The 25,506-nt window shown below is 37.6% G+C and overlaps 1 protein-coding gene across 13 annotated transcripts in view; it reads right to left on the reverse strand.

Annotated features, from left to right (window-relative positions):
- Nucleotides 1-947: 947 nt before the first annotated feature.
- The window catches only part of LOC110459909 (neuroglian-like), a 156,424-nt gene continuing 131,865 nt past the window's right edge, over nt 948-25,506 (reverse strand). For 10 of the 13 annotated variants that reach the window (XM_021512540.1, XM_021512727.1, XM_021512875.1 and 7 more), the window contains 15 exons: nt 24,819-24,950; nt 24,402-24,542; nt 23,269-23,444; nt 22,523-22,613; nt 21,502-21,783; nt 20,917-21,287; nt 19,934-20,165; nt 19,048-19,178; nt 18,633-18,852; nt 18,012-18,134; nt 17,543-17,728; nt 16,899-17,183; nt 15,230-15,355; nt 15,000-15,075; nt 948-7,287 (listed from right to left, as the gene is read on the reverse strand). In XM_021512540.1, coding sequence (XP_021368215.1) covers nt 7,083-7,287; nt 15,000-15,075; nt 15,230-15,355; nt 16,899-17,183; nt 17,543-17,728; nt 18,012-18,134; nt 18,633-18,852; nt 19,048-19,178; nt 19,934-20,165; nt 20,917-21,287; nt 21,502-21,783; nt 22,523-22,613; nt 23,269-23,444; nt 24,402-24,542; nt 24,819-24,950 — 2,777 coding nt within the window. In that variant the 3' untranslated portion in view covers nt 948-7,082. Of the gene's footprint in view, nt 7,288-10,912; nt 10,957-14,999; nt 15,076-15,229; nt 15,356-16,898; nt 17,184-17,542; nt 17,729-18,011; nt 18,135-18,632; nt 18,853-19,047; nt 19,179-19,933; nt 20,166-20,916; nt 21,288-21,501; nt 21,784-22,522; nt 22,614-23,268; nt 23,445-24,401; nt 24,543-24,818; nt 24,951-25,506 lie in introns of all 13 variants that reach the window. The other 3 variants (XR_002464015.1, XR_002464009.1, XM_021513353.1) reach the window with 3 other exon arrangements.

Below are 25,506 nucleotides of genomic sequence, written 5' to 3' on the forward strand. Positions count from 1 at the left end.
ACAGACACAGTAAAGACCATTCACTATAAATCACTCTTGTTGTACCACCGACACAGTCAAGACCATTCACTATAAATCACTCTAGTGGTACAACTGACACAGTAAAGACCATTCACTATAAATCACTCTTGTTGTACCACCGACACAGTAAAGACCATTCACTATAAATCACTCTAGTGGTACCACCGACACAGTAAAGACCATTCACTATAAATCCCTCTAGTGGTACCACCGACACAGTAAAGACCATTCACTATAAATCACACTAGTGGTACCACCGACACAGTAAAGACCATTCACTATAAATCCCTCTAGTGGTACCACCGACACAGTAAAGACCATTCACTATAAATCCCTCTGGTTGTACCACCGACACAGTAAAGACCATTCACTATAAATCCCTCTTGTTGTACCACCGACACAGTCAAGACCATTCACTATAAATCACTCTAGTGGTACCACCGACACAGTAAAGACCATTCACTATAAATCACTCTATTTTTGCTTGTACATGTACTTTGTCTTTATTTCGAGAACTTTGATTTTTTTTCCTATTTGAAAGGATGCTCTTTCAGTATTCATGATGGACAGTGTCAATGGAATAAATATTTATACAAAATTAAAATTCATGAATAAGTGAGTCCCTTCTCAAATTATGAGAAAGATGATTTTTTGCAAAAGTGAAGTGATTTATTATAGCAGTATCACTTGTGATGTACGACTTCTAAGTGTGGTTAATTTCATGTTTACAGCCGGAATCATCACGTAGTGATCCTTGTAATTTAATTTACATGAAAAAGTTGTTGGTGAAAAAACAAACAAGGCATTCTGTTTCTCTTTGTAACTTTATTTTTACAATGTAAACAGACATGACAAATGAATACAAATAGTTGTCAAGAGAACAGAGACGATAATAGAAGATGAACGGCAGTGATTTACTGATCACTAAAACGTTTTACCTCTGTATGACTGTCTTTGTTAGAGGTAAGCTTGACAAAGCAGTTTAACTTCACAACTTAACTCCTAAAAGTGCCAATACAGATATATACACAAGTTACAACCACGGTGTAAGCTGTAAGTCACATGACCTGCTTTTTTTAAGAGGTCTCTAGTCACATGACCTCTTCTTTAGATGTGTTGAATGTTACATTTTCAAAAAATAGTTATAGGATCTTTTAGAGATATTTAATCCTGAGAACAGAGATTACAAGCTACAGATACATTCAATTGTTTTGCTCAAAGGGTAATATGTATCTACCAAGGCATATTTCATTATTATTAAAAAAACACCTCCAAGTTACATATACAAGCTGCTGACCACCTGCATTGGGTTACACTGGTCAGTGAGGAAACTGCTGACCACCTGCATTGGGTTACACTGGTCAGTGAGGAAACTGCTGACCACCTGCATTGGGTTACACTGGTCAGTGAGGAAACTGCTGACCACCTGCATTGGGTTACACTGGTCAGTGAGGAAACTGCTGACCACCTGCATTGGGTTACACTGGTCAGTGAGGAAACTGCTGACCACCTGCATTGGGTTACACTGGTCAGTGAGGAAACTGCTGACCACCTGCATTGGGTTACACTGGTCAGTGAGGAAACTGCTGACCACCTGCATTGGGTTACACTGGTCAGTGAGGAAACTGTTGACCACCATCATTGGATTATACTGGTCAGTAAGGAAACTATTGACCACCAGCATTGGATTACACTGGTCAGCAGAGAACCGTTATCTAAGAGATCAGTCTTGAACAGACTACATTTGCTACATGTATTAAAATATCAAAATGTAATGCAATAGACCATTCTGTTGTCATAGTGATATGTGTGGTTTACATCCGGCTAGAATTCAAATGCTTGTTGACAGAAAACTGGCAAAGGAGATTCATTCATTTCTTAATTAGTAAAAACAGTAATATCATTATATCTACAACTCGAGATTTCAAGTTTAGACACAGGTCTGTCAGTGAATTGGGTAACTACCGTTGTTAAGGAGAAGCTTAGGACCAATGTTGTAATGAATTTCCTTGTGTTACACAGGTCTGTCAGTGAATTGGGTAACTACCGTTGTTAAGGAGAAGCTTAGGACCAATGTTGTAATGGATTTCCTTGTGTTAGGTTACCTACTACAGCCATTTCATTCTTAATACATTTCTTTCTACGGGTGAGGATTTCTATAACATCTGGGGCTTTCTTTAAAGTGTAGGGATACGTTCTCGAAGGTGTGGGTGTTTTCTCAAAGGTTTTGGGCTTTCGTATGGAATTGGAATGACAGAAATAGGCAGTGGACAAATAATATGAAAGGAACATTTTCAGTCCCTATAATTTAAGCTGAGATGAATAATTAGTATGTGATTGCAGCCTGCTGATGACTAGTACTGTGAGTATGACAATACCAGATTACTTTCAAGGTGAGTACGGACCATGTGGCCAGGTCACAATACCATATTACTTTCAAGGTGAGTACGGACCATGTGGCCAGGTCACAATACCAGATTACTTTCAAGGTGAGTACGGACCATGTGGCCTGGTCACAATACCATATTACTTTCAAGGTGAGTATGGACCATGTGGCCAGGTCACAATACCATATTACTTTTAATGTGAATACGGACCATGTGGCCAGGTCACAACACCATATTACTTTCAAGGTGAGTATGGACTCCGTGACAATCTCAATCATAGTAAATGGACACGCATACCATATAGTGGTAAGGACAAATATTATTGGAATAAAAAAGGTGTTTTACAATGATATATATGACACTTAACACTATCTGCTAACAATATACAGTACAGTGAAAGCAGACTCAGGGACAAATACATCCCGTTATATATATGGTTACATAATGATTTTTCAAACCAGTGTATACATCACTACATACTACCGTTCATTCAAATACATTATGACAGCACTTTAAATTTCATTCTCGCAAAGTTTTGTTCCTTTCTCAGTAAAAATAAATATTGCACAAAATCAACATGATGGCGATACATTTGCTGTAGGTGTGTAGCATTCCTGTGCGTTAAACATGGAGTTTCAATTTCTAGTAATTTTCATGTGTTTATGTGAAGTAATATTTCCTGTTTCATCGAGTGTTAAAAGAAATCCTTTCCATATTTGACACCTATTGCCTTTTTGTCATGCTGATCTCAAATAGTCTAGGGATCTCAAATTTACAGGCACTGATTTTCTATGTAAATAACTTTGTAAGCATGAACTTAGAATCTTAGAAACCACGACATACACACTTATTTTGCAGATTTTAAACTGTTTGTCATATTGAACAGAGACCGCATCGTCCGCTTTCTGGTAAGACTGTTATTTCTGCCACAGCTGTATATTTATACAAGAACTAGCAGGCAAGACCTCATAGGACAAAGAAGTAAAATTTCACAATCAAGTCTCTGGAAAGTTACATCCTTCAAAAGCATTTCACTGACACAGATCATGAATCTAACTCGAGTCACTTTGAACTTACATTTATAGATAATGGAACAACCTGCATCACATCCAAGCTCCTTAATCACTCAGATCACATATAAAAATATCAGAGCACACACCATATCTCACTATTTACACCCATTACATCATGTGACATGATATCAACAAAATTTACATCTTTATTTACGTCAATACTTTGTACAGCAGAGTTAATATAGTGAAGAGAATATCATGTTTATAACGGTAACCATGGTTTTTACATAGAACACACAAATAACAAACACTACCCTGATGTTGGGCTCTCTCCTTGTTCTGTTTTGAATATAAAACTTAAAAACATTTAATACTGTAGCTATTATCTGACTAGAATAAAAAAGGGTTCTAAATGAGATGTATTACACTGTAGTATTCTGTTACTTGTTGAACATCTACTGGTCTAATAACTAAGATACCTAGGTCACAATTCCCATTATAATGAGACTCGATTACTTTTCTTATGCGAGACATTTCATTTAAGTTACATATGTGGTGCCCAGGTTCATAAGATGCTATTTGTCAACTTAATCAAAAGATTATAAATAAAATACATATTTTTAAAAATCATTTGTACATTTCTGCTATAATTGTTCTTCTCGTGAAATTTCAGTCACAGCTTAGGTAGCCCATCGAGCTCTGGATGTTTCCGATTTGAATATTGTTACACCAAAACCTAGAACACACATTCTAGATGCCAACTTATTAAATCTAATGACATTAGATATTAAATAAATCAATGGCACCAGATATTAACTTATCAGCTCTAATGACATTATAAAGGCTAATGAGTTAGAACACATGTAAAAAGGAAACAAGACTACGTTACCCTTAGTTTTACACGTCACTACACTACCAACATACAAATAGTGTATAAAGACTAGGTTATATACACTGGGTCAAGTTGACACTTTGTGTCAAGTTGACACTTTGTGTTAAGTTGACACTGTGTTAATTAAGTTAACACTTTGTGTATCAAATTTACACTTATGCGTTTTAACACCCAATGTGTATTTGTATTTAAACATATTTTATTGCTTATTAATATACAGCAATTGGATTTGACACAAGTTGACACTCTGTAAGTCTTACAATGTACATGACCTAATTACTGTGTAATATAAGTATTCTGTAGGTGAGTAAAGTTTACATTTTGTAGTAAGTGTGAGTGAGTTAAGTTTACACTTCCTATTATGCATATGTGCAAAATTAAATATTTCTATTGTGTGTGAAAAGTCTACACTTAATGTATTTATTATGAATAAATTTTATACTTGGTATTTAGTATGAGTGTAAAGTTAACACGTGTAGTACGAGTTTAAAGTTAACACTGTATAAACTAAGTGTGTTAAGTCTAGTGTTAAGTACATGTATGTGTGTAAAGTTAAACCTGTATCAGAAGTGATACTGGGCTGTGATTGGTCCCTGTTTGAACTGCTGCGTCATTCTATATAATATATTGAAATGGAATGAGGTTTTGGTGAGTATAGTAATTATCACAATTGTTTAAGTTAATTAAGCTTATTTTTCTGCTCGCCAAGTTTGATTTTTGCACGGAAATTTATCATCATCGTTATCATAATGTGTAAGTAAGCCTTTAGGAGGGACAGCTGCTTCAGCATGGGATCCTACTCCTTTAACTCATTCACCCCTAAAGACACATTTGAACACTTCCAATTCAAAGGTTGGAATAGTTCATTATGAAATTTAGGGGTGAATGAGTTAAGTGGTGTTATATGTAGCCATGTTATCAGGTAATCTATCTTCTGGTCGTTACAAACGATCTCAAACAAACAGTCTATCGTTCCTTATGGTGTCCACCATATTGTCAAACACTTACATCCCAGAAGGTCACCAGAAGGTCACCAGAAGGTCACCCATGTTCACAAACTATCACTCATCAAGGTTGTTACCCACGATATAAATCATTCTCATCATATCTCTAACCATGATCCCAAAAAATCTCTTTCATTCCTCAGTGCGTTAATTGAACCATGTTCTCAAACAAACCCTACTGTCTTCAAGGTGTCGTATTTTGTTGTATATAGTTAGTTCTCTTCCTCCCTATAAATGATTCCAGGTCTGTATTGGTTTGAATTTTACTTCCCATTGATTGAACTGTATATTAGTCTGTTTACTATGGTAATAGTACAAATTTATCTCAAATTTTAGTCAGGAACATTATTGTACACATAAGGCAGCAGTGATATATGGTTACCACGGTAACAATGGCTGATGGCATTAGGTAGCAAACACTTTCTGACTTTTAATATATCATCAGACACTATACATATCCAAATGAATACGATTATCAAACAGGAAACACGGAATGAAAGGGAGGTCATTGCAGCAGTAAACTCTTCGGTAACAAATATGTCAGGTTCTCTCACACGTATACACATATACCTACAAAAGCACAATTATCATGGCCGTACATGTACATATAGTTATGGACAAGGTATAACTTCATCACAAACATTGAAATTAATCCACATAATCAACGTCTGACCCTCTACTTGTGGATCGCCGTATTTCACTACTCGCGGATCGCTAGGATCCACTACTTGTGGATCGCCGTATTTCACTACTCGCGGATTGCTAGGATCCACTACTTGTGGACCACGACCAGTCCGTGTAGATTGTGGATAGTATGTATATTGCACTAGAAATGGACTGGTACAGACATCCTCATTGCCAGTAAAGCAGGGTTGCAATTTCACCACCTTACAGTGGATACACTCGCTCCACTTCATGTTTAATGGAGTAATCATATATATATCATAATTCAATATTAATAAATAAATAAGAAAATTAAATAAAATCCACAGACAAAGAAAATCTAACACTTCTATATATATATTATATGGTATTGTAGATTGTGTGAGAGATACACAGTTTGCTGCAGATTGATGCACTTATGTAACACTTCCACCCAGTTACATAACATTTATGCATAAATATTATGTAAGCAAAAACATCAATACTGGGACTTTTTCCGAGAACTCCCCACAAGACAACACTGATTTGAAGTTCACTCTAAGGAGTCTGTGACTTTCAGTTTTCCAGAAGCGTTATGTTGCGAGACTAAACCTCGGAGAACACTTGGTGCTGACACTGAGACCAATCAGAAAGGCTTTGGCTGAATATGACAAAGTATGAGATGATACATGTATCCATGGTTACTAGGAATCACATGACTAATGAAAAAATTGCACACCAGACTCAGTATCACAAGCAATCATTTGTAATATTCTGGAGAGTTATCCTTGACCAGAGACTGTGCTCCTGCCGTTTGTGGTTTTGACTAGACACATTTCAGATAAGTTTTCCCATGTATCTGTAACATGGTAGAGGGAACACTTCAGCATTTTGATATTATGAATCCCACTGGAATGTTTGGCCTTGTTGCTATGACTACAGTAAATGCTTGGCCTTGTTGCTATGACAGTAAATGATACTAAGGATTCTGCTGCAATTCTCACATTGCTGCTGATACAGTAATTTGATACCACAAAATCCAATGTAATGTTTATGGCCTTGTTGCTATGACAATACAGTAATTACTTGGCCTTGTTGCTATGACACTAGGAATCCAAACCAATCAGACAAATGTGTGCATGGCGGAGGGCTGAGTTTCGTCTGCTGTAGAAACATTCTGGGCTCCATATTGTCCTATAAATGACCCGTCCTCGTTAAATCGACTGGGGTCTACATCCCCATATTCCTCTAAGCTGTCTTGTTCACTGTCAAGGCCAGCCTTCTCAAGGTCAGGGTCGGAGCTACCCGCTAAAGGCTGCTTCTCACCACTGTAATAAAGCAAGGCAAGCAAACGTTACCAAAATATTGCCAATAATTCAAACATTTCTAATCTTTTGATATGATATTGGTGACAGGTGTTTAAGTAGCTGGCCATGCTAATTCAATCTTTTATAAATTGACCATAAGAAAGACCATGTCTATATATCTTTGGACACTAATAGGGTGTTTTAAGGTAGAACATATTATGGTACATATGGCATGCATTCCAAACAGAACTTTATATAGTAGAATGACTTTGAATAAACTGTCAATAAACCTTGTTCTCATTTGAATGGTTCGACAATTTCTGTAAGTATTTTTAGTAATAGGCCATAATAGTCTTAACTAGGCTTTCATACTGACATTGATAAGGATCAGAAATGAAAATTAGACAACTGCATGTAATAGAAGCCATTTTTAGATATTTCCTCACTAAATATTATAAATCAGTAATTAATGTTTAGACAACTGTATGTAATAGAAGCCATTTTTAGATATGTCCTTACTAAATATTATAAATCAGTAATTAATGTTTAGACAACTGTATGTAATAGAAGCCATTTTTAGATATTTCCTTACTAAATATTATAAATCAGTAATTAATGTTAAGACAACTGCATGTAATAAAAGCCATTTTTAGATATATCCTTACTAAATATTATAAATCAGTAATTAATGTTAAGACAACTGTATGTAATAGAAGCCATTTTTAGGTATTTCCTCACTAAATATTATAAATCAATAATTAATGTTTAGACAACTGCATGTAATAGAATCCATTTATAGATATTTCCTTACGAAATATTATAAATCAATAATTAATGTTTAGACAACTGCATGTAATAGAATCCATTTATAGATATTTCCTTACGAAATATTATAAATCAATAATTAATGTTTAGACAACTGCATGTAATAGAAGCCATTTTAAAATATTTCCTTAATAAATATCATAAATCAGTAATAGAAGGTTTGATATAAGAACTGTTTTAATCAACTTAAATTTCTGTAAGCAGATGGCAAGCAAGCATTACAGGGTTCCTGGTGATGGGTAGAGTCTGAGTTTGTAAAGTAGCACCTAAACCCTCTGTGTGACAGGAAAAATACATAGGTAACAGACAGAACTATACCAGGTCAAAATGCCACAAATTTGAAGAATATATTTAATATTTGAGGAAAGTTGACATTTTGTTCCATTTCCTGATTGAAGCAATAACTGAATACAAAACTAAACATAGAAAAAGAAGCCTGGACATTCGTTTTAACAAAAATTAAATAGATATTATAAACAAACACCACAACACATACACAGTCCTACACGTTACAACACCTCCAACGGCTCAGTGTGTTCTTACTGTTTAACTGTTTAAATGGCAGACCTTTTTTCAACATTCAACTTCTAATATCAGAAATGTTTATGTTTAAGTCTGAATGGCAGACTTTTTTTTAACGTCAGACTTTGAATGTCAAACATTTTTATGTTTAACTTTGAATATTTACCATCGTATGGCATTGCCACTATATAACCCTACCAAATTCAGTTGGCATTCATATAGGCTTTGAATGCCATGGACGGATTGTTGACGTCATCATTATTATGATGTTGTAATTGTTAAGTTGAATACCACTGATCCTCCCTGGGCGATGGCTCTTCTATTTGTTTGAACTAAATGCTGAATAATAATAATAAGTGTAATTGAAGTTTTTATGAGATTTACAGATTCCAAAAAATGGTAAATAAAAGCATTGAACTGCTTTCAGTTGGCATTCATAGAATATGAATTTGAACTGGAGAAAAGCAAATCCAACATGGGGCGCTTCATTGAATTTGCCTTTGTCCAGTTGGCATTCATATTGCCTATGAATGCCAACTGAAAGCAGTTCAATGCTTAAATGGCAGACCTTTTCTAATTGTTTGACTGTGAATGTCAAAGAAATTTTGATGTTTAAGTCTGAATTGCACACCTTTTTGAACATTTCAATTTGAATGTGTGAAATTTGTAAGTTTAACTCTAAATAGCACAGCTTTTAAATGTTTAACTTGAATGTCAGACACTTTGAATGTTTACTATTGAATGGCAAACCTTTCTTAAATTTGAATGACAAGACTCTTTGAGTATTGAACACAGAATGGTAGGCCTGTTATAATTTTAACTCTGAATAACAACCTTTTTGTATCAACAATGTGTGGTTTTTAAATAATGATAAGTTTATTGACGAAGTCCATCGTATATACCCTTCTGAACTTGTGTTCAATGACACTGACTTTTCTACATCAGCCGCTTACCTTTGTCTTAAGTGACAACATGACGCACAAGGACAGCTTACAATTGAACTTATAACAACCATTTTTTTGGTGGAACTTTACGTTTAGCTCTTTTTTTTTCAGTGGGAGTTTGCATTAAGCTCTATTTTTTCGGTGGGACTTTACATTTAGCTCTATTTTTTCAGTGGGAGTTTGCATTAAGCTCTATTTTTTCGGTGGGACTTAACATTTAGCTTAATTTTTTCGGGGGGACTTTACATTTAGCTCTGTTTTTTGGTGGGACTTTACATTTAGCTCTTTTTTTTGGTGGAACTTTACATTTAGCTCTTTTTTTGGTGGGAATTTACGTTTAGCTCTTTTTTTTGGTGGGACTTTGCATTTAGCTCTATTTTTAGTGGGACTTTACATTTAGCTCTGTTTTTTGGTGGAACTTTACATTTAGCTCTTTTTTTGGTGGGACTTTGCATTTAGCTCTATTTTTGGTGGGACTTNTTTTTTTGGTGGGAGTTTACGTTTAGCTCTTTTTTTTGGTGGGACTTTGCATTTAGCTCTATTTTTTCGGTGGGACTTTACATTTAGCTTAATCTTTTCGGTGGGACTTTGCATTTAGCTAAACAGGAGTGGGGACGTAGATATGGTTTACAAACATTTTTCTAGTTTTGATAAGATTTTGCTTTCTTGTTTCAGTCATCAGGGTGGATACTTAAAATGATCACAATGCATATAAAATAATCAAAATAACAAGGTGAGTATAATGAACAGACATGCTTCATCTTAAATAAAAATATGTCACATCTAGGTAAAACCATTTAATCTCAAAACTCAGGAAACCAGAATCTATTGTTATTGTAGCAAGCTCTTAAGGATCATTGCAGCAGAACGCATTAAAGGTATCTTCACAATTAACTGAAACATTAATAAAATATTAGCAAAATAAATCTTCAATTTAGATTTTGACGTTAGAAATATTTAACATATAATGAAAAGAAATTATTAACTACACTAAATTAACTAATAAATATTAAGTGTTGGATCAATATACGTAAACAAAATGAAATTATGTATACCAACATGCATGCAACTGACAAATACATATTGTATGACAAAATAGCAAGGTCAGGCAGGTGTTTATCAAGGTCATAAGGATCAGATAACTTTATCATTGCAGTCAATTTGTGTATGATTATGTTTAAATATTTGTTAGACTTTGACCCTTACAAACACAGGAGTGACCTTGACCCTAACAAACACAAGAGTGACCTTGCAAATATAAACAAAGACTTAAATGTAATAAAAAGTCAACAAAGCAATAAGCGAGGACTGTTGGTTTACACACAGAAATCAGGAAAAGAACAAAATGATGACACCTGGTATGGATTCTTACAGCTCATCATAATCCCAGGTAGCTAGCCTTAAAAGGCAAGAAATCAAAGTTAGGCAAAAATCAATCAAGTTAAAAACATAAATACCAAAATGTTTCCATTGGATTTTAGCAAAATAGCTATGATAAAAAGTTGGTAGGGGGAAAAAGGAAATAAAACTAGACATTCAATGAAAGTGATTTATAAATGAAAAATGGCAAAATATTTAAAGAAAAAACCATCCAAACCTCTGAAAGGTTAAACTGATATTGTGAAAATTTGACCAATCAAGGTCATCTTATACAGTTACCTTGACCTTTATTATCAAATTAACAGTAAAATATATATGTTAACCCAGTGACCTAAATCTGTTACCTTTTGACCTAAACCAGTTAACCTCTTGACTTAGATAAGTTGAGCTTTCAACTTAAATGAGTTGATCTTGTGACCCATTTCAGTTAACCTTGTGACCTAAACCAGTTAACCTCCTATGACCTCAAGTCAGTGAACCTTGACCTTTCAAGGTTATCCAAAATAAGTTGATCTTATAATCAAAACAACTTGCTTAGAAGACTTAAATCGACTTAAAAGTTAGTTTTGGTAGATATATTAATATTTTAACATTTCAAAAAAACTTTAACAATGCTTAAGAATTTTAGTACTTTTAGTACTTTGAAAAAGGGAAGTATTTCGATAACGCATGTGTAGTTACATTTACATGAAAAAGAAAAGACTTTTTATACCCAAGACATTTTAAAATATTTTTTTTCAGGCAGAGCGACACAGAATATTAAAGAAGACATTTGAATACCAGTACAGTGTAGCGAATACTGTGACTTTACAGATTCTGACAAGGTGCAAAAAGTTTTAAACAGAAATAGGGCAAAGTCTATCTTACATATCAACGTTACATGCATGTTCTTGACTATAAAACTATGCAGGTTTTTCACCTAGACGTTTACGTAGAAGCATAAAGTATGTCTGTTCTTGACTCTAGATGCTTACATATACAAACTGACCGCTATATTGGTGTTGTATCATTAGATAGTCACAGTATTAATACAATAGCACTGACTTTACTCAATCATGCTGATCTCATCCACAAATCAAACGACATGGAGCATACTTATATAACAAACCATTTCTCAATTCTTAATTAAATACCAAAGGACCTTGAGTAAGATTTTGCTTCAAATGAGATTAATGAAGACTGGATTCAAAGTTTTTGTTTTATCAAAGCTCTGCCAAGCTAAAATGAACATTTGGAATAAGTTTCACAAAGTCAAGCATAATTTTTAATCACATTTCTAGGAATGTATTCAAACATTTTCTTCAGAATTGTTTTTCTCTAATGATTGTGGAGTCTTCTAACTTCCCCATTTTCATGTCGATTGTCATTATAAAACATATTGCCATGACAACCAATATCATTAATCTAAATTCTGACGTCACAATGGCTGTTACCATACAAGGGAATATGCAAAAATTATGACATGGGTGTAATCTGTGCAGAATACAATGGTCATGTGATAAATGAAAAAAAACTACATGAGCTATGATCAAATATGCCAATGCTGTACAAACTGCAACATACATAAAGAGCAAACAGCTTTCACGGTGATTGGGGATAACTTTGGGAAATTTGGGGAAAAACAAAGAGTAAATTAAATTTTAAAAAGATGAGAACAGTTGGGAAAAAATAACTTTTCAACAACATTCAAGAACAAAAAAATGCGGGACAAAAATTGATGATTCAAAAATGCTGAAGGGATCATTTGTTTACATAAAATATTTGTTGATTCTGATGAAACAGTCAAATTTCCCAATGCATTTAAGGAACAGTCATAAAAATTAAAATAGAAAAAAAAAAGAATCCAAAATTAATAGAAGATAAGAGTAGTAGGGCAGCTCTATTCTACATTCCAGTACATACTAGCCTCCCTATCTGTTACCCCCTCCCTACTGGATACCACATCAGCTCTAGTCTACATACCAGTACATACTAGCCTCCCTATCTGTTACCCCCTCCCTACTGGACACCACATCAGCTCTAGTCTACATACCAGTACATACTAGCCTCCCTATCTGTTACCCCCTCCCTACTGGACACCACATCAGCTCTAGTCTACATACCAGTACATACTAGCCTCCCTATCTGTTACCCCCTCCCTACTGGACACCACATCAGCTCTAGTCTACATACCAGTACATACTAGCCTCCCTATCTGTTACCCCCTCCCTACTGGACACCACATCAGCTCTAGTCTACATACCAGTACATACTAGCCTCCCTATCTGTTACCCCCTCCCTACTGGACACCACATCAGCTCTAGTCTACATACCAGTACATACTAGCCTCCCTATCTGTTACCCCCTCCCTACTGGACACCACATCAGCTCTAGTCTACATACCAGTACATACTAGCCTCCCTATCTGTTACCCCCTCCCTACTGGACACCACATCAGCTCTAGTCTACATACCAGTACATACTAGCCTCCCTATCTGTTACCCCCTCCCTACTGGACACCACATCAGCTCTAGTCTACATACCAGTACATACTAGCCTCCCTATCTGTTACCCCCTCCCTACTGGACACCACATCAGCTCTAGTCTACATACCAGTACATACTAGCCTCCCTATCTGTTACCCCCTCCCTACTGGACACCACATCAGCTCTAGTCTACATACCAGTACATACTAGCCTCCCTATCTGTTACCCCCTCCCTACTGGACACCACATCAGCTCTAGTCTACATACCAGTACATACTAGCCTCCCTATCTGTTACCCCCTCCCTACTGGACACCACATCAGCTCTAGTCTACATACCAGTACATACTAGCCTCCCTATCTGTTACCCCCTCCCTACTGGACACCACATCAGCTCTAGTCTACATACCAGTACATACTAGCCTCCCTATCTGTTACCCCCTCCCTACTGGACACCACATCAGCTCTAGTCTACATACCAGTACATACTAGCCTCCCTATCTGTTACCCCCTCCCTACTGGACACCACATCAGCTCTAGTCTACATACCAGTACATACTAGCCTCCCTATCTGTTACCCCCTCCCTACTGGACACCACATCAGCTCTAGTCTACATACCAGTACATACTAGCCTCCCTATCTGTTACCCCCTCCCTACTGGACACCACATCAGCTCTAGTCTACATACCAGTACATACTAGCCTCCCTATCTGTTACCCCCTCCCTACTGGACACCACATCAGCTCTAGTCTACATACCAGTACATACTAGCCTCCCTATCTGTTACCCCCTCCCTACTGGACACCACATCAGCTCTAGTCTACATACCAGTACATACTAGCCTCCCTATCTGTTACCCCCTCCCTACTGGACACCACATCAGCTCTAGTCTACATACCAGTACATACTAGCCTCCCTATCTGTTACCCCCTCCCTACTGGACACCACATCAGCTCTAGTCTACATACCAGTACATACTAGCCTCCCTATCTGTTACCCCCTCCCTACTGGACACCACATCAGCTCTAGTCTACATACCAGTACATACTAGCCTCCCTATCTGTTACCCCCTCCCTACTGGACACCACACCAGCTCTAGTCTACATACCAGTACATACTAGCCTCCCATCTGTTAACCCCTCCCTACTGGACACCACATCATCCCCAGTAACATTTAACCCACAAATGTATAGCAATGCAAGAAGTACTAACAATCTTTTAAGCAGGATTAGATTGTTGTAGTAAATCTTGGAAGTAAGAGATGTCTAAAGCAGTAACTATATTGATTAAAATGGTAGGCAGCTAAAACCACTACAGAGTTTAAGCTTTTGTTAATAAATACAGATAGATGAGTTCAGGGGAGACAACCAGCTTATAGACTAGTTCAGGGGAGATAACCTACTACAAGTTAAATAGTAGACAGAATTGAAAGCTTTTGTTAATAAAGATAAATCTATCACACGCGTACTGGCTCAGGGGAGACAACCTACTATAAAGGTGATCCCCATACCAGGAGGTCCTTAGTATAATGTCTTTGTACAGGAATACAAGACTATACAATAAAACAGAAGGGATAGAAAACATAGGGGTATACTTACTTTTCATTAAAATCATTAACAAGTGCTGATTTCTTATCTTCTGGGGGTATTCCTTTAAGTCTTTCATTTTCTTGTACTGTAAATAACAACATTGTGTTAAGTGTACTGTAAATAATTGATATTCTGTTACTTTTTAAAGTTTGTAAAAAGATTTTTATATTATGTTATTCATTTCATTATTTTTTATTACATTGGTCAACTATAGAAACTATATAGTTTGGGTGACTTACCATGGTATTTGTCTCCCCGACTTCGCTTTACAAGGCACACGATGATAAAGATGATAATGAGGAGTGCTAAGGCCACCAGCATGATAATAAACCATAGACTTTCATATACCTCCGGAGTGTAGGCAACTAAAATTGTAAACACAACATTGTCTTAAAATGAGGTTGACATCCTGGACAATTTTCTTTGTATACAAAAAGATATTTTTTCATAGTCCTGCATACTCAATCTGTGTCCCACATTTGTAACCCTGCATACTCAATCTGTGTCCCACATTTGTAACCCTGCATACTCAATCTGTGTCCCACATTTGTAACCCTGCATACTCCATCTGTCTTCCTATATTCCTCCTTTGTCCCACTAGGCTATCCCCTGCACCCTAAGTTTACTCATCTTGTGCCCCAAGCGTGGCAACAGTGCAGACACTATTCCTCATGTGTCCCCTCTCCCCATGTGTATACATGTACCTCCTTTGTCCCATTAGGCCATCCCCTGCGCCCTAAGTATACTCACCTTGTGCCCCAAATGTTAAAACAGTGAGGACACTACTCCTCCTGTGTCCCCTCTCCTCATGTGTATACATGTACCTCCTTTGTCCCTGTGCCCTAAGTTTACTCACCTTGTGCCCCGAATGTTGCAACAGTGCGGACACTACTCGTCCTGTGTCCCCTCTCCCCATGTGTATAAATGTACCTCCTTTGTCCCACTAGGCTATCCCCTGTGCCCTAAGTTTACTCAACTTGTGCCCCGAATGTTTCAACAGTGAGGACACTACTCGTCCTGTGTACCCTCTCCACATGTGTATACATGTACCTCCTTTGTCCCTGTGCCCTAAGTTTACTCACCTTGTGCCCCAAATGTTAAAAAAGTGAGGACACTACTCCTCCTGTGTCCACTCTCCCCATGTGTATACATGTACCTCCTTTGTCCCACTAGGCTGTCCCCTGCGCCCTAAGTATACTCACTTTGTGCCCCGAATGTTTCAACAGTGAGGACACTACTCCTCCTGTGTCCACTCTCCCCATGTGTATACATGTACCTCCTTTGTCCCACTAGGCTATCCCCTGCATTCTAAGTTTATTCACTTTGTGCCCCAAATGTTGCAACAGTGAGGACACTTCTCGTCATGTGTACCCTCTCCCCATGTGTATACATGTACCTCCTTTGTCCCACTAGGCTATACCCTGCGCCCTAAGTATACTCACTTTGTGCCCCGAATGTTGCAACAGTGAGGACACTACTCGTCCTGTGTACCCTCTCCCCATGTGTATACATGTACCTCCTTTGTCCCTGTGCCCTAAGTTTACTCACCTTGTGCCCCGAATGTTGCAACAGTGCGGACACTACTCCTCCTGTGTCCCCTCTCATCATGTGTATACATGTACCTCCTTTGTCCCACTAGGCTATCCCCTGTGCCCTAAGTTTACTCAACTTGTGCCCCGAATGTTTCAACAGTGAGGACACTACTCCTCCTGTGTCCCCTCTCCTCATGTGTATACATGTTCCTCCTTTGTCCCATTAGGCTATCCCCTGTGCCTTAAGTTTACTCACCTTGTGCCCCGAATGTTTCAACAGTGCGGACACTACTCCTCCTGTGTCCCCTCTCCACATATGTAAACATGTACCTCCTTTGTCCCATTAGGCTATCCCCTGCGCCCTAAGTTTACTCACCTTGTGCCCCAAGCGTGGCGACAGTGCGGATACTACTCCTCTTGATTTCCTGTCCACTGGTCGCTACCACTTGGACTTCATAAGTGACGCCAGATGTGAGGTTGGGTACCAGCTGCCACGACTTCATCAACTCTCCGGGCATCTCGCTCCACTTGTTGTTTCCTTGACGCCTGTATTCCACGTAATGGTTATAGCCAGCGCGATCATGGTTAGCGTTGATCGTCCACGACACGTTGATTGCGTCAAAGTGAGGGGTGATCGTGTCAATCTTGGGAATAGCTGGATCTAAAATTAAAGTACATACCAGATTCAGTTTTCTCTGATTTTACAGTTGTAAAAAGTGTTCACCATGAAGTGTTCCTAAAGTTCATGTTGACCTCATTTCATGTATTCTTATAAAATCTTCTTAAATCAAATTGGAAAGTAACTCTTTAATACAAGTATATAAGAAAAATAGATAAAATAAACAAACAGAAAAGATAAACGGAACTTAGATTTTCTGCTGATCTGTTCTGCAGGCACCTCACATGAAACCTTAAAACCCCTTTCATGTTTCATTTGAATCGTAATAAACGAATGCGGCCCTATAGCTGGACAGCACCCAACCTAGTAAGGGTTACCTCCCTTGGCCTGTAGAAACTCACCACCAGGTATCGCTGTCATTACATCAATGTACATGTCCTCCCCAAGTCCTTCGCCAGTTTTTGCCTGAACATGGATTCTGTATTGTGTATTCTCGTTCAATCCGTTAACTCTTGTGATGAGTCCACCATTTAACTCAATGATTGTATCGTTTGATATGATGGTATTCCCCAATGTCAGACCATGTACTGAAATATAAAATCAAAATACAAAATTTTGCTGAAGCCAATTTAATAAATAAAAAATAACTATCTGAATCGTGACTTTAAAGGGAACCTGACAATTCAGCTGAATAGCAATACATATTAATAAATAGGACAGTGTCAGTAAAACCAGTTAGGAGGTAATCTGTTGATGAGTTAATTTATTTTTGAAGAGTGATATTGTACATCTTCCATAATTTGAGATAAACTAAGCTGTAGGGAGGATTCTAATGTTACACGTTATTGTAGTTAATGCCGCAAGACTTACTTTCTTCATACGAGACTTCGTAGCCAGTAATTTTGCCGCTGGGTCGTTCTGGTTCCTCCCATGACAGTTTGATATATACCACACCACGACTCGTGGCACGCAGGCGTCTCACCTTGTCCGGTACTAAAAGTTAGAAAAAAGTCAAGACTGAAAGTTAACTAAAATAAAATATAGTGTGTTGAACCTAAACATATATTTTGATTATTTCTTTAATACTAGTTCAAGCTTTTTGTTAATTTTTGACACATTCAAACAAATTTTGTTCTAATTAATGATTACAAATTGACCTGTCAACACAGAAGTGAAATTTCAAGACAAAGTTATCCAATTTAAACTAGTTAATTCCCTGACAGCAGAGTCTGTATACTGAATAAACCTCCGACTTTGTATCTACCTACATATGTGACACAACCAAATCAGATCTAATTGAATCAAAAGTCAAATGCCATGGAAAAGTAACCAAAATATGTTGATGTGCAAATTTAAAATAACATCAATTTCTGTCCTTTTTGCAAAATGTTGACTGCTCTAAAATAACTATGCCCACAGCAAGCGCAAGACTGAGGAAGTACAATGTGTTTGCCGCAGATCAATAATGTGTAAGGTGATAATGACACATACCGCCCTCTGGTGTCGTCAGGTTCAGCACATTGCTGCTGTTGGATTCGAAGTAAGTGTTGATGGCGACCACGTCCAGCAGAAGAGGGGTGTACGCTGGTAGATTTTTCACCCTGGCTGTCTCCTTCAATGTTGCCCTCCTGCTTCTCTCCCCTTGTAAGAACTCTTTGCGCACAATGACCTCAAATTTCTTGTCGGGATTATCTGGTGTCCAGTATCGAATCTATAAAGTAAATGTTACTTAGTAAAAAAATCTTCTAAGCTCAGACAAAATGTGGTCATCCACAACAACTACAAAATTCTAGGGAACTGACAGTACCAAAACATCAGTTTCTACACCACCAATAATGAGGTTTATTAACAGAAAGAAAAATAACTTGTTTGACGAGAGAGGAATCTGAAGATTTTCTTTTCTGACCTTGTAGCCTTCAAATTTGCCTTGCATTGACTCTGGACTGTCGTCGACTGGATCCCAGCGGAATCCTGCATCATCATATGTCATATTTACGTCAGGGTCAACTTCAAAGTTCCCTGGGACCACTATAGGCACTGAAAGTATTTGTCAACAAGAGCAATACATTCTGTTGTCCTTCCAAAATAGCTACATAGCTACAAACATGTAGGAAGAATTCAAAAGAGGGTATTTTAAAGTAAGTATGCTGAAGAGACCTGAAATTTAGACGAACTGTACTGTTAGTACCGTTTATTTATCTCATTTTATCGTGTAATATGACTTTAAATTACAACTTTTTGTCATAGTAAAATAGCTATTAATTATGAGGAATTATTATTAAAAATATTATCAGTTAAATGCTGCGAGTATTTTTCAAAACATTTCTGAAAATCCATGAAAAATTCATGATAAATGGTTGCAACTCAGATCTTGTTTTGGATTGTTCTCGTGTATAGTGGACAGGCCCTTTCTTGATACATTTGTATTGTCATTTTCCCCTTAAAAGTGTGCTTTTTACATGAATATTTATGGTATATGGATACCATACAAATAGTGCATGCACTTTTGAACAATAAACCAAAAAGATTCAAATGTCTGGAAGCTCATTTGGATTTTTTTTTTTTTCAATGACTGGATTTTTTCCAGGTTTTTTTCTTTGCCCCCCCCCCCCCCCCTTATTTTTTTGTGTTAAAAGGTTTTACCCGACATTCCGGAGTGTCCTATATTGCATTCCGGAGTGTCCTATATTGGTCAGTGGTATGGGTACTGCATTGAATCTTTTTCAATGACTAGATTTTTGCAGGTTTTTTTCTCGGTCACCCCCCCATTTTTTTGTGTTAAAAGGTTTTACCTGACATTCCGGAGTGTCCTATATTGGTCAGTGGTACGGGCACTGCATTGCCTATTTCATTGACAGCCATAACGTAGATCTCATACTCCTGGAACACGTCACCAGTCTGAATTTCCTTACGCGTTTCCAGATAGTCATCAAAGACAAACTGATGGGTGAAGCCGGTTTTCTTGTTCTTGGCCGTCAGTTTGTACTGGAACCCGGGAGCATTGTGTAGAATAGGGTCCATGGCCTTAAACACAAACCGACACCGTCAACATCAACAAGGGAGAGTCTGGCCAAACCGACACCGTCAACATCAACAAGGGAGAGTCTGGTCAAACCGACACCGTCAACATCAACAAGGGAGAGTCTGGCCAAACCGACACCGTCAACATCAACAAGGGAGAGACTTTGACATATTTAACATCAATTGTACAGTTTTACTGTTAAAGAATCGAAGAACCTTAACATTCACTTTTGCAGAATATATGACTTTTGATCTTTTTGATGATTTTTTTTACTTAAGTTCCATTTTTAATCTTTTAACAGGACATCACAGAAAATGTAAACTTTATAGATAGCAAGAATTATAGTGCATACTCAAGCCATGTCTGTGAAAATTTGACAAAGAATTTACTTTATTATAGGCATTTGATGCCTGCACAAACTTTCTAGAACGCAGATTTTTTAACTTTACTTTTTATATGAATATGACCCTCTGTTCCTGATTAATCCCTTCCTCCTGATCCGGAGCCTAGTTTGGATTAATGATTACAAATCTGTTATGGAAATCTATTAATGAGTGTCCAAATTTAGATTTTTCCTGATTAACAAAGTTCAACAGCAAAATAGTTCTTGTATTTAATAATTTTGAAATTGACCTAGGTATATTAGTTAAAACTTTGGCTACGGTTTGTTTGATTAGCTAAGACTTACATCCCACGCCACGATGAGGAAGAAAAAACATTGGCTACGTTTTTGTTTGTTTAGCTAAGACTTACATCCCACTCCACGATGAGGAAGTTTGGCTTGTTGTCGATGATGTGGACATTTTCTGGGTGCCTGTCAGGATAATCTTTCTGCGTTCTACAGACAGTACCTGTTGGGTCAGATGGCATTCCTTCCCCGAAATCATTGACCGCCTTTACTCTAAACGTGTAATTCACCCATGCGGAGAGTTCAGCATTGACCTCTGTCACAGTACCGTCAGTTTCAGCCAGAAACTTCCACTGGCCAGGATTGAATCCGTTGTGTTGTTCTACCACGTAACGCTGTATTGGTGAAAAATTATCCCTGGACTTTGTCCAGCGCAGCGATACACTCCTGGCATCACAGTTAAGGATAAAGATGTTGCTGGATGGATCTGGGGGTGCTGTAAGGTTAAAATAATAGCTGATCATTAATATGTTGTCTCAAGTATCCTTTCAATTTAGTCAATTCTCATATTCATATCACAAGTATATATAATCTCAGTCAATCTATTGCTTTTAATCATCAACCATATACTTTTTTATTTGAAATGAATTCTGGAATTATTCGACCTTGACAATGGCCAACAACCTTGACTTGGGTGCATTTCGACTGACCTCTGACTTTGAGTTGGGCCACAGACTTGGCCTCGTCTATGCCATTGTGTGCCCAGCAGGTATAGTTAGCAGTGTAAGCACTAGATGTCTCCTTGATCTTGAAGCCATCCGGCCTCATCTCAATGTTAGGATCACTTATATCAAAGGGAACGCCATCTTTCAGCCAACTGATTTTAAGATTATCAGATTCTGCACTGTCTGTGAATGCTTGACATTTGAAGATCACTGGGCTCGGATACGTGACATTTTTGTCCAGAGGAGCCGAGACGATGCGTGTTCTCTCTGAAAAAAACAATTGAGAGGAAATTGTGAGGAATAGGATCCGATGTATGGCCAGATACGGATTGTTTTGTGAGGAATGATCCAATGTATGGCCAGATACAGCTTGTTTTGTGAGGAATAGGATCCAATGTATGGCTGGATACGGCTTATTTTGTGAGGAATGTTCAATGTATGGCCAGATACAGCTTGTTTTGTGAGGAATAAGATCCAATGTATGGCTGGATACGGCTTATTTTGTGAGGAATGTTCAATGTATGGCCAGATACAGCTTGTTTTGTTAGGAATAAGATCCAATGTATGGCTGGATACGGCTTATTTTGTGAGGAATGTTCAATGTATGGCCAGATACAGCTTGTTTTGTTAGGAATAAGATCCAATGTATGGCTGGATACGGCTTTTTTTGTGAGGAATGTTCAATGTATGGCCAGATACAGCTTGTTTTGTGAGGAATAGGATCCAATGTATGGCCAGATACGGCTTGTTTTGTGAGGAATAAGATCCAATGTATGGCTGAATACGGCTTGTTTTGTGAGGAATGATCCAATGTATGGCCAGATACGGCTTGTTTTGTGAGGAATACAAACACGTTTATGATGACGCCGTAATTACTTGTATAATCCGTTCATTATATCCCTGATTTGTTATGGATATAAGTCTAACACAATGAGAATTTACATTGAATTGGGGTCTCAAATGATATCATTTGAATGAATTAGTATTCACGTTATCTTACACTCACTTCGTACTGTTAGGGAGCCGGTACTAGATTTAGTGCCGTAAACGTTGGTAGCCGCACAGGTGTAGGTGCCGCCATCCCCACTGGACACATCCTTCAAGAAAGGAACAACTCATACAATCATGATATCATATGTTAAAAAAAACCCAAGTCATCCTGGATATTGAAAATCTATACAAAGTAAGTGACCTGGAGTACTTAAGGGTCAAGAAAACTAGCTGGAAAGATAGATGGATATAAGAAAGGCCATAGGCAAAGATTGATAGGCAGAAGTAAGATCAAAGAAAAAGATGGACAGAAGACAAAAGAAAAAGGATAAACAAAAGACATGCAGACATACAACGGACAAAGAACTGAAAGAAAACAAACTAAAGATATAGGATGAATGGAAGACAGACCATTGACAAATGATGGACGAAAGGCAGCAAACAAAGGAAGGATAGAAGACAGACCAAGGACAATGGATGAAGGGAAGACAGACAAGGTAAAAGGATAGACAGATAAAGGAAACTGGATAGATAGGAGACAGAATTGATGGGTGATGGACGAAGGAAAGAAGGATGAAGGGAGACAAAGGACAAGGCCTTGATGGAAGACTGAAGAAGGATAATGGATTGAGGGGAGATAGAGGAAGAACAGATGATAGATGGTACACAAGTGCTGCACCTTAAAGAGAAATTAACATAGGTCTTTCAGAAAGTATTAGTTCATTTGCAAATTTGCAGTACTTTGAAACGCTTGAATCTTACTGCGATGGTTATAGACGATCCGGTCTGTGTGTACCGGGTCCCACGAAGGATTTGTGCACCCTTGTTCCACGTCAGTACAGGCTGTGGTTTTCCATCATTGACACAAGTCAAGGTCACAGACTGGCGTTCAGCTACGGTCAGCTGTCCGGGGCCACTGGTGATCTCAGGTGCGTAGGCTGGAATTTTAAAAGCAGCAAATGAGGGTTGATTTCAGACAGTTGTGACATGTGCTGGATTCAATTAAGGAAAAGGGTACCACTGAATCAGTTGTAATTGCAATGAAGAGTTCCAATCAGATTATTTTCATAATAGGTCAATAAATTGGAGCCTCATCTTGATGCTGTGTTTGTACTTTAGTTCCTGTATGGTAAGATTGATAAACTGTAGACGTTAGAATTGGTCCCGAGTTTGACTCCACCTTTCATGTCTTTGTCTTTTCTATTATTTCTATTTTCAAACATTCAGATTTCAAACAACTACAATTCTGCAAAATGCATGGTAACATGTGATTTTCATGGAATTTTCTTTTGAAAAGGAACAAATATTTCATTGTCATTACAGTGGTAATAATATAGTATAGTGTCTGCATCTGCAATAATACATCAGAGGTGTATGCAGATTATTGGAAGGAGATGTTGGTACCTGTTACCTTTATTTTAACATCCACCCCTGAAATTTCATAATGGACTATTCCAACCTTTGAATTGGAAGATTTCAAATGTGTCTTCAGGGGCGAATGAGTTAAAGCAGATTTAAATGACATAGTGACAAATAAAGTAACACTTCAGTTATATGCTTTACTCCTATTTCTTTTCTTTAATTTTGTGATTTCCAGACCAGGGTTCAAACCTGAGACCTTCTGAACTCTAGATGGATGCTATACCAATCCAGCTACCTGGTCCCCAACAATTGACCCGTGTCTAGTTTCTTTTAAAGCTTCATTTTCTCTACAAAAGCCATCACCAGTAACTGCACTATCACAAATGGTGTCAGACAGGAGTGTGAGATCATACAGAGGGAGGAATATACTGAAAGCTTCATTTCAATGATAAAACACATCAATTTGATTGTTTCTACAGATTCTAATTATGGTGAACTTTTTAAAAGGTTCTAATTGAGAATAATTTGGTTACCGAGGACATTGAGGTATACGTCTGCCCATAAGGTGCCATGTTTGTTGGTTGCTAGGCACTGTATCACCTGAGAATCTTGTTTATCTAAATTCTGGAATGTCAGTACATCGTTAGCTAGGGTCCTCCGAGTAGCTGGTACTTCTGAAAACGAAGAAAATATACTAATTAATATGTATGGAATGAGTTAGACAAACCAACACCATGAAAACAGCCTCCAAATCTATCATAGTTAGCTATTACAAAGCATCGTACACAGCAAAATTATGAGGATTGTTTATAAATGGCTGCATGACTTTTCTGGTCTCGCTAAATCTGGAACCTAAATATGGGTTGGCAATTACTTATTTTAGCAGGCTAGGCTTAAATTCTAGTATTGATAGAATTCAAACAGATTAGGACGGTAGTTGACGTACTGACCACTGATAGGTTTGCCGTTGATGAACCACTCCACTGTGGGTTTAGGTAGACCCTGTGGTATACATTGAAATGTAGCATCTTCCGTCACTCCCACGTCCTGATTCACTGGTGGTGTAGCCCAAGATGGCTTCGCTGTAGGATTAAAACAAGTTTCATTTATATATAAAATATACTGAATTGAGATCCTACACTGCAGGAATGTTGTCTTGAGTATTAACTATTACTAGTCAATACCTTATTTGGTTAATTGGAAAGATAGTGAAAATTATGTTGAAATAATTCCATTGTTTCATGAAAAATAATTTGATTTAATTACGAAGATCATTGGATACACAACCAACCACAATAATAATTGAATATGTACAAATGATACTATCAAAGCAATACTCTTTATAAAAATACTGGATATGACTTATACACTGGACGGTGAGAAAACATGTGACTTAGATGTCTTGGAGAGCTTGTTTTGACCTACCGGTCAGTATGGGGTGATGACTTACACTGGACGGGGAGAGAACATGTGACTTAGATGTCTTGGAGAGCTTGTTTTGACCTACAGGGCAGTAAGGGGTGACTTACACTGGACGGTGAGAAAACATGTGACTTAGATGTCTTGGAGAGCTTGTTTTGACCTTCAGGTCAGTAAGGGGCGACTTACACTGGACGGTGAGAGAACATGTGACTTAGA

Source organism: Mizuhopecten yessoensis, unplaced genomic scaffold (genome assembly GCF_002113885.1).
Source record: "Mizuhopecten yessoensis strain PY_sf001 unplaced genomic scaffold, ASM211388v2 scaffold201, whole genome shotgun sequence".
Classification (NCBI taxonomy): Eukaryota; Metazoa; Mollusca; class Bivalvia; order Pectinida; family Pectinidae; genus Mizuhopecten; species Mizuhopecten yessoensis.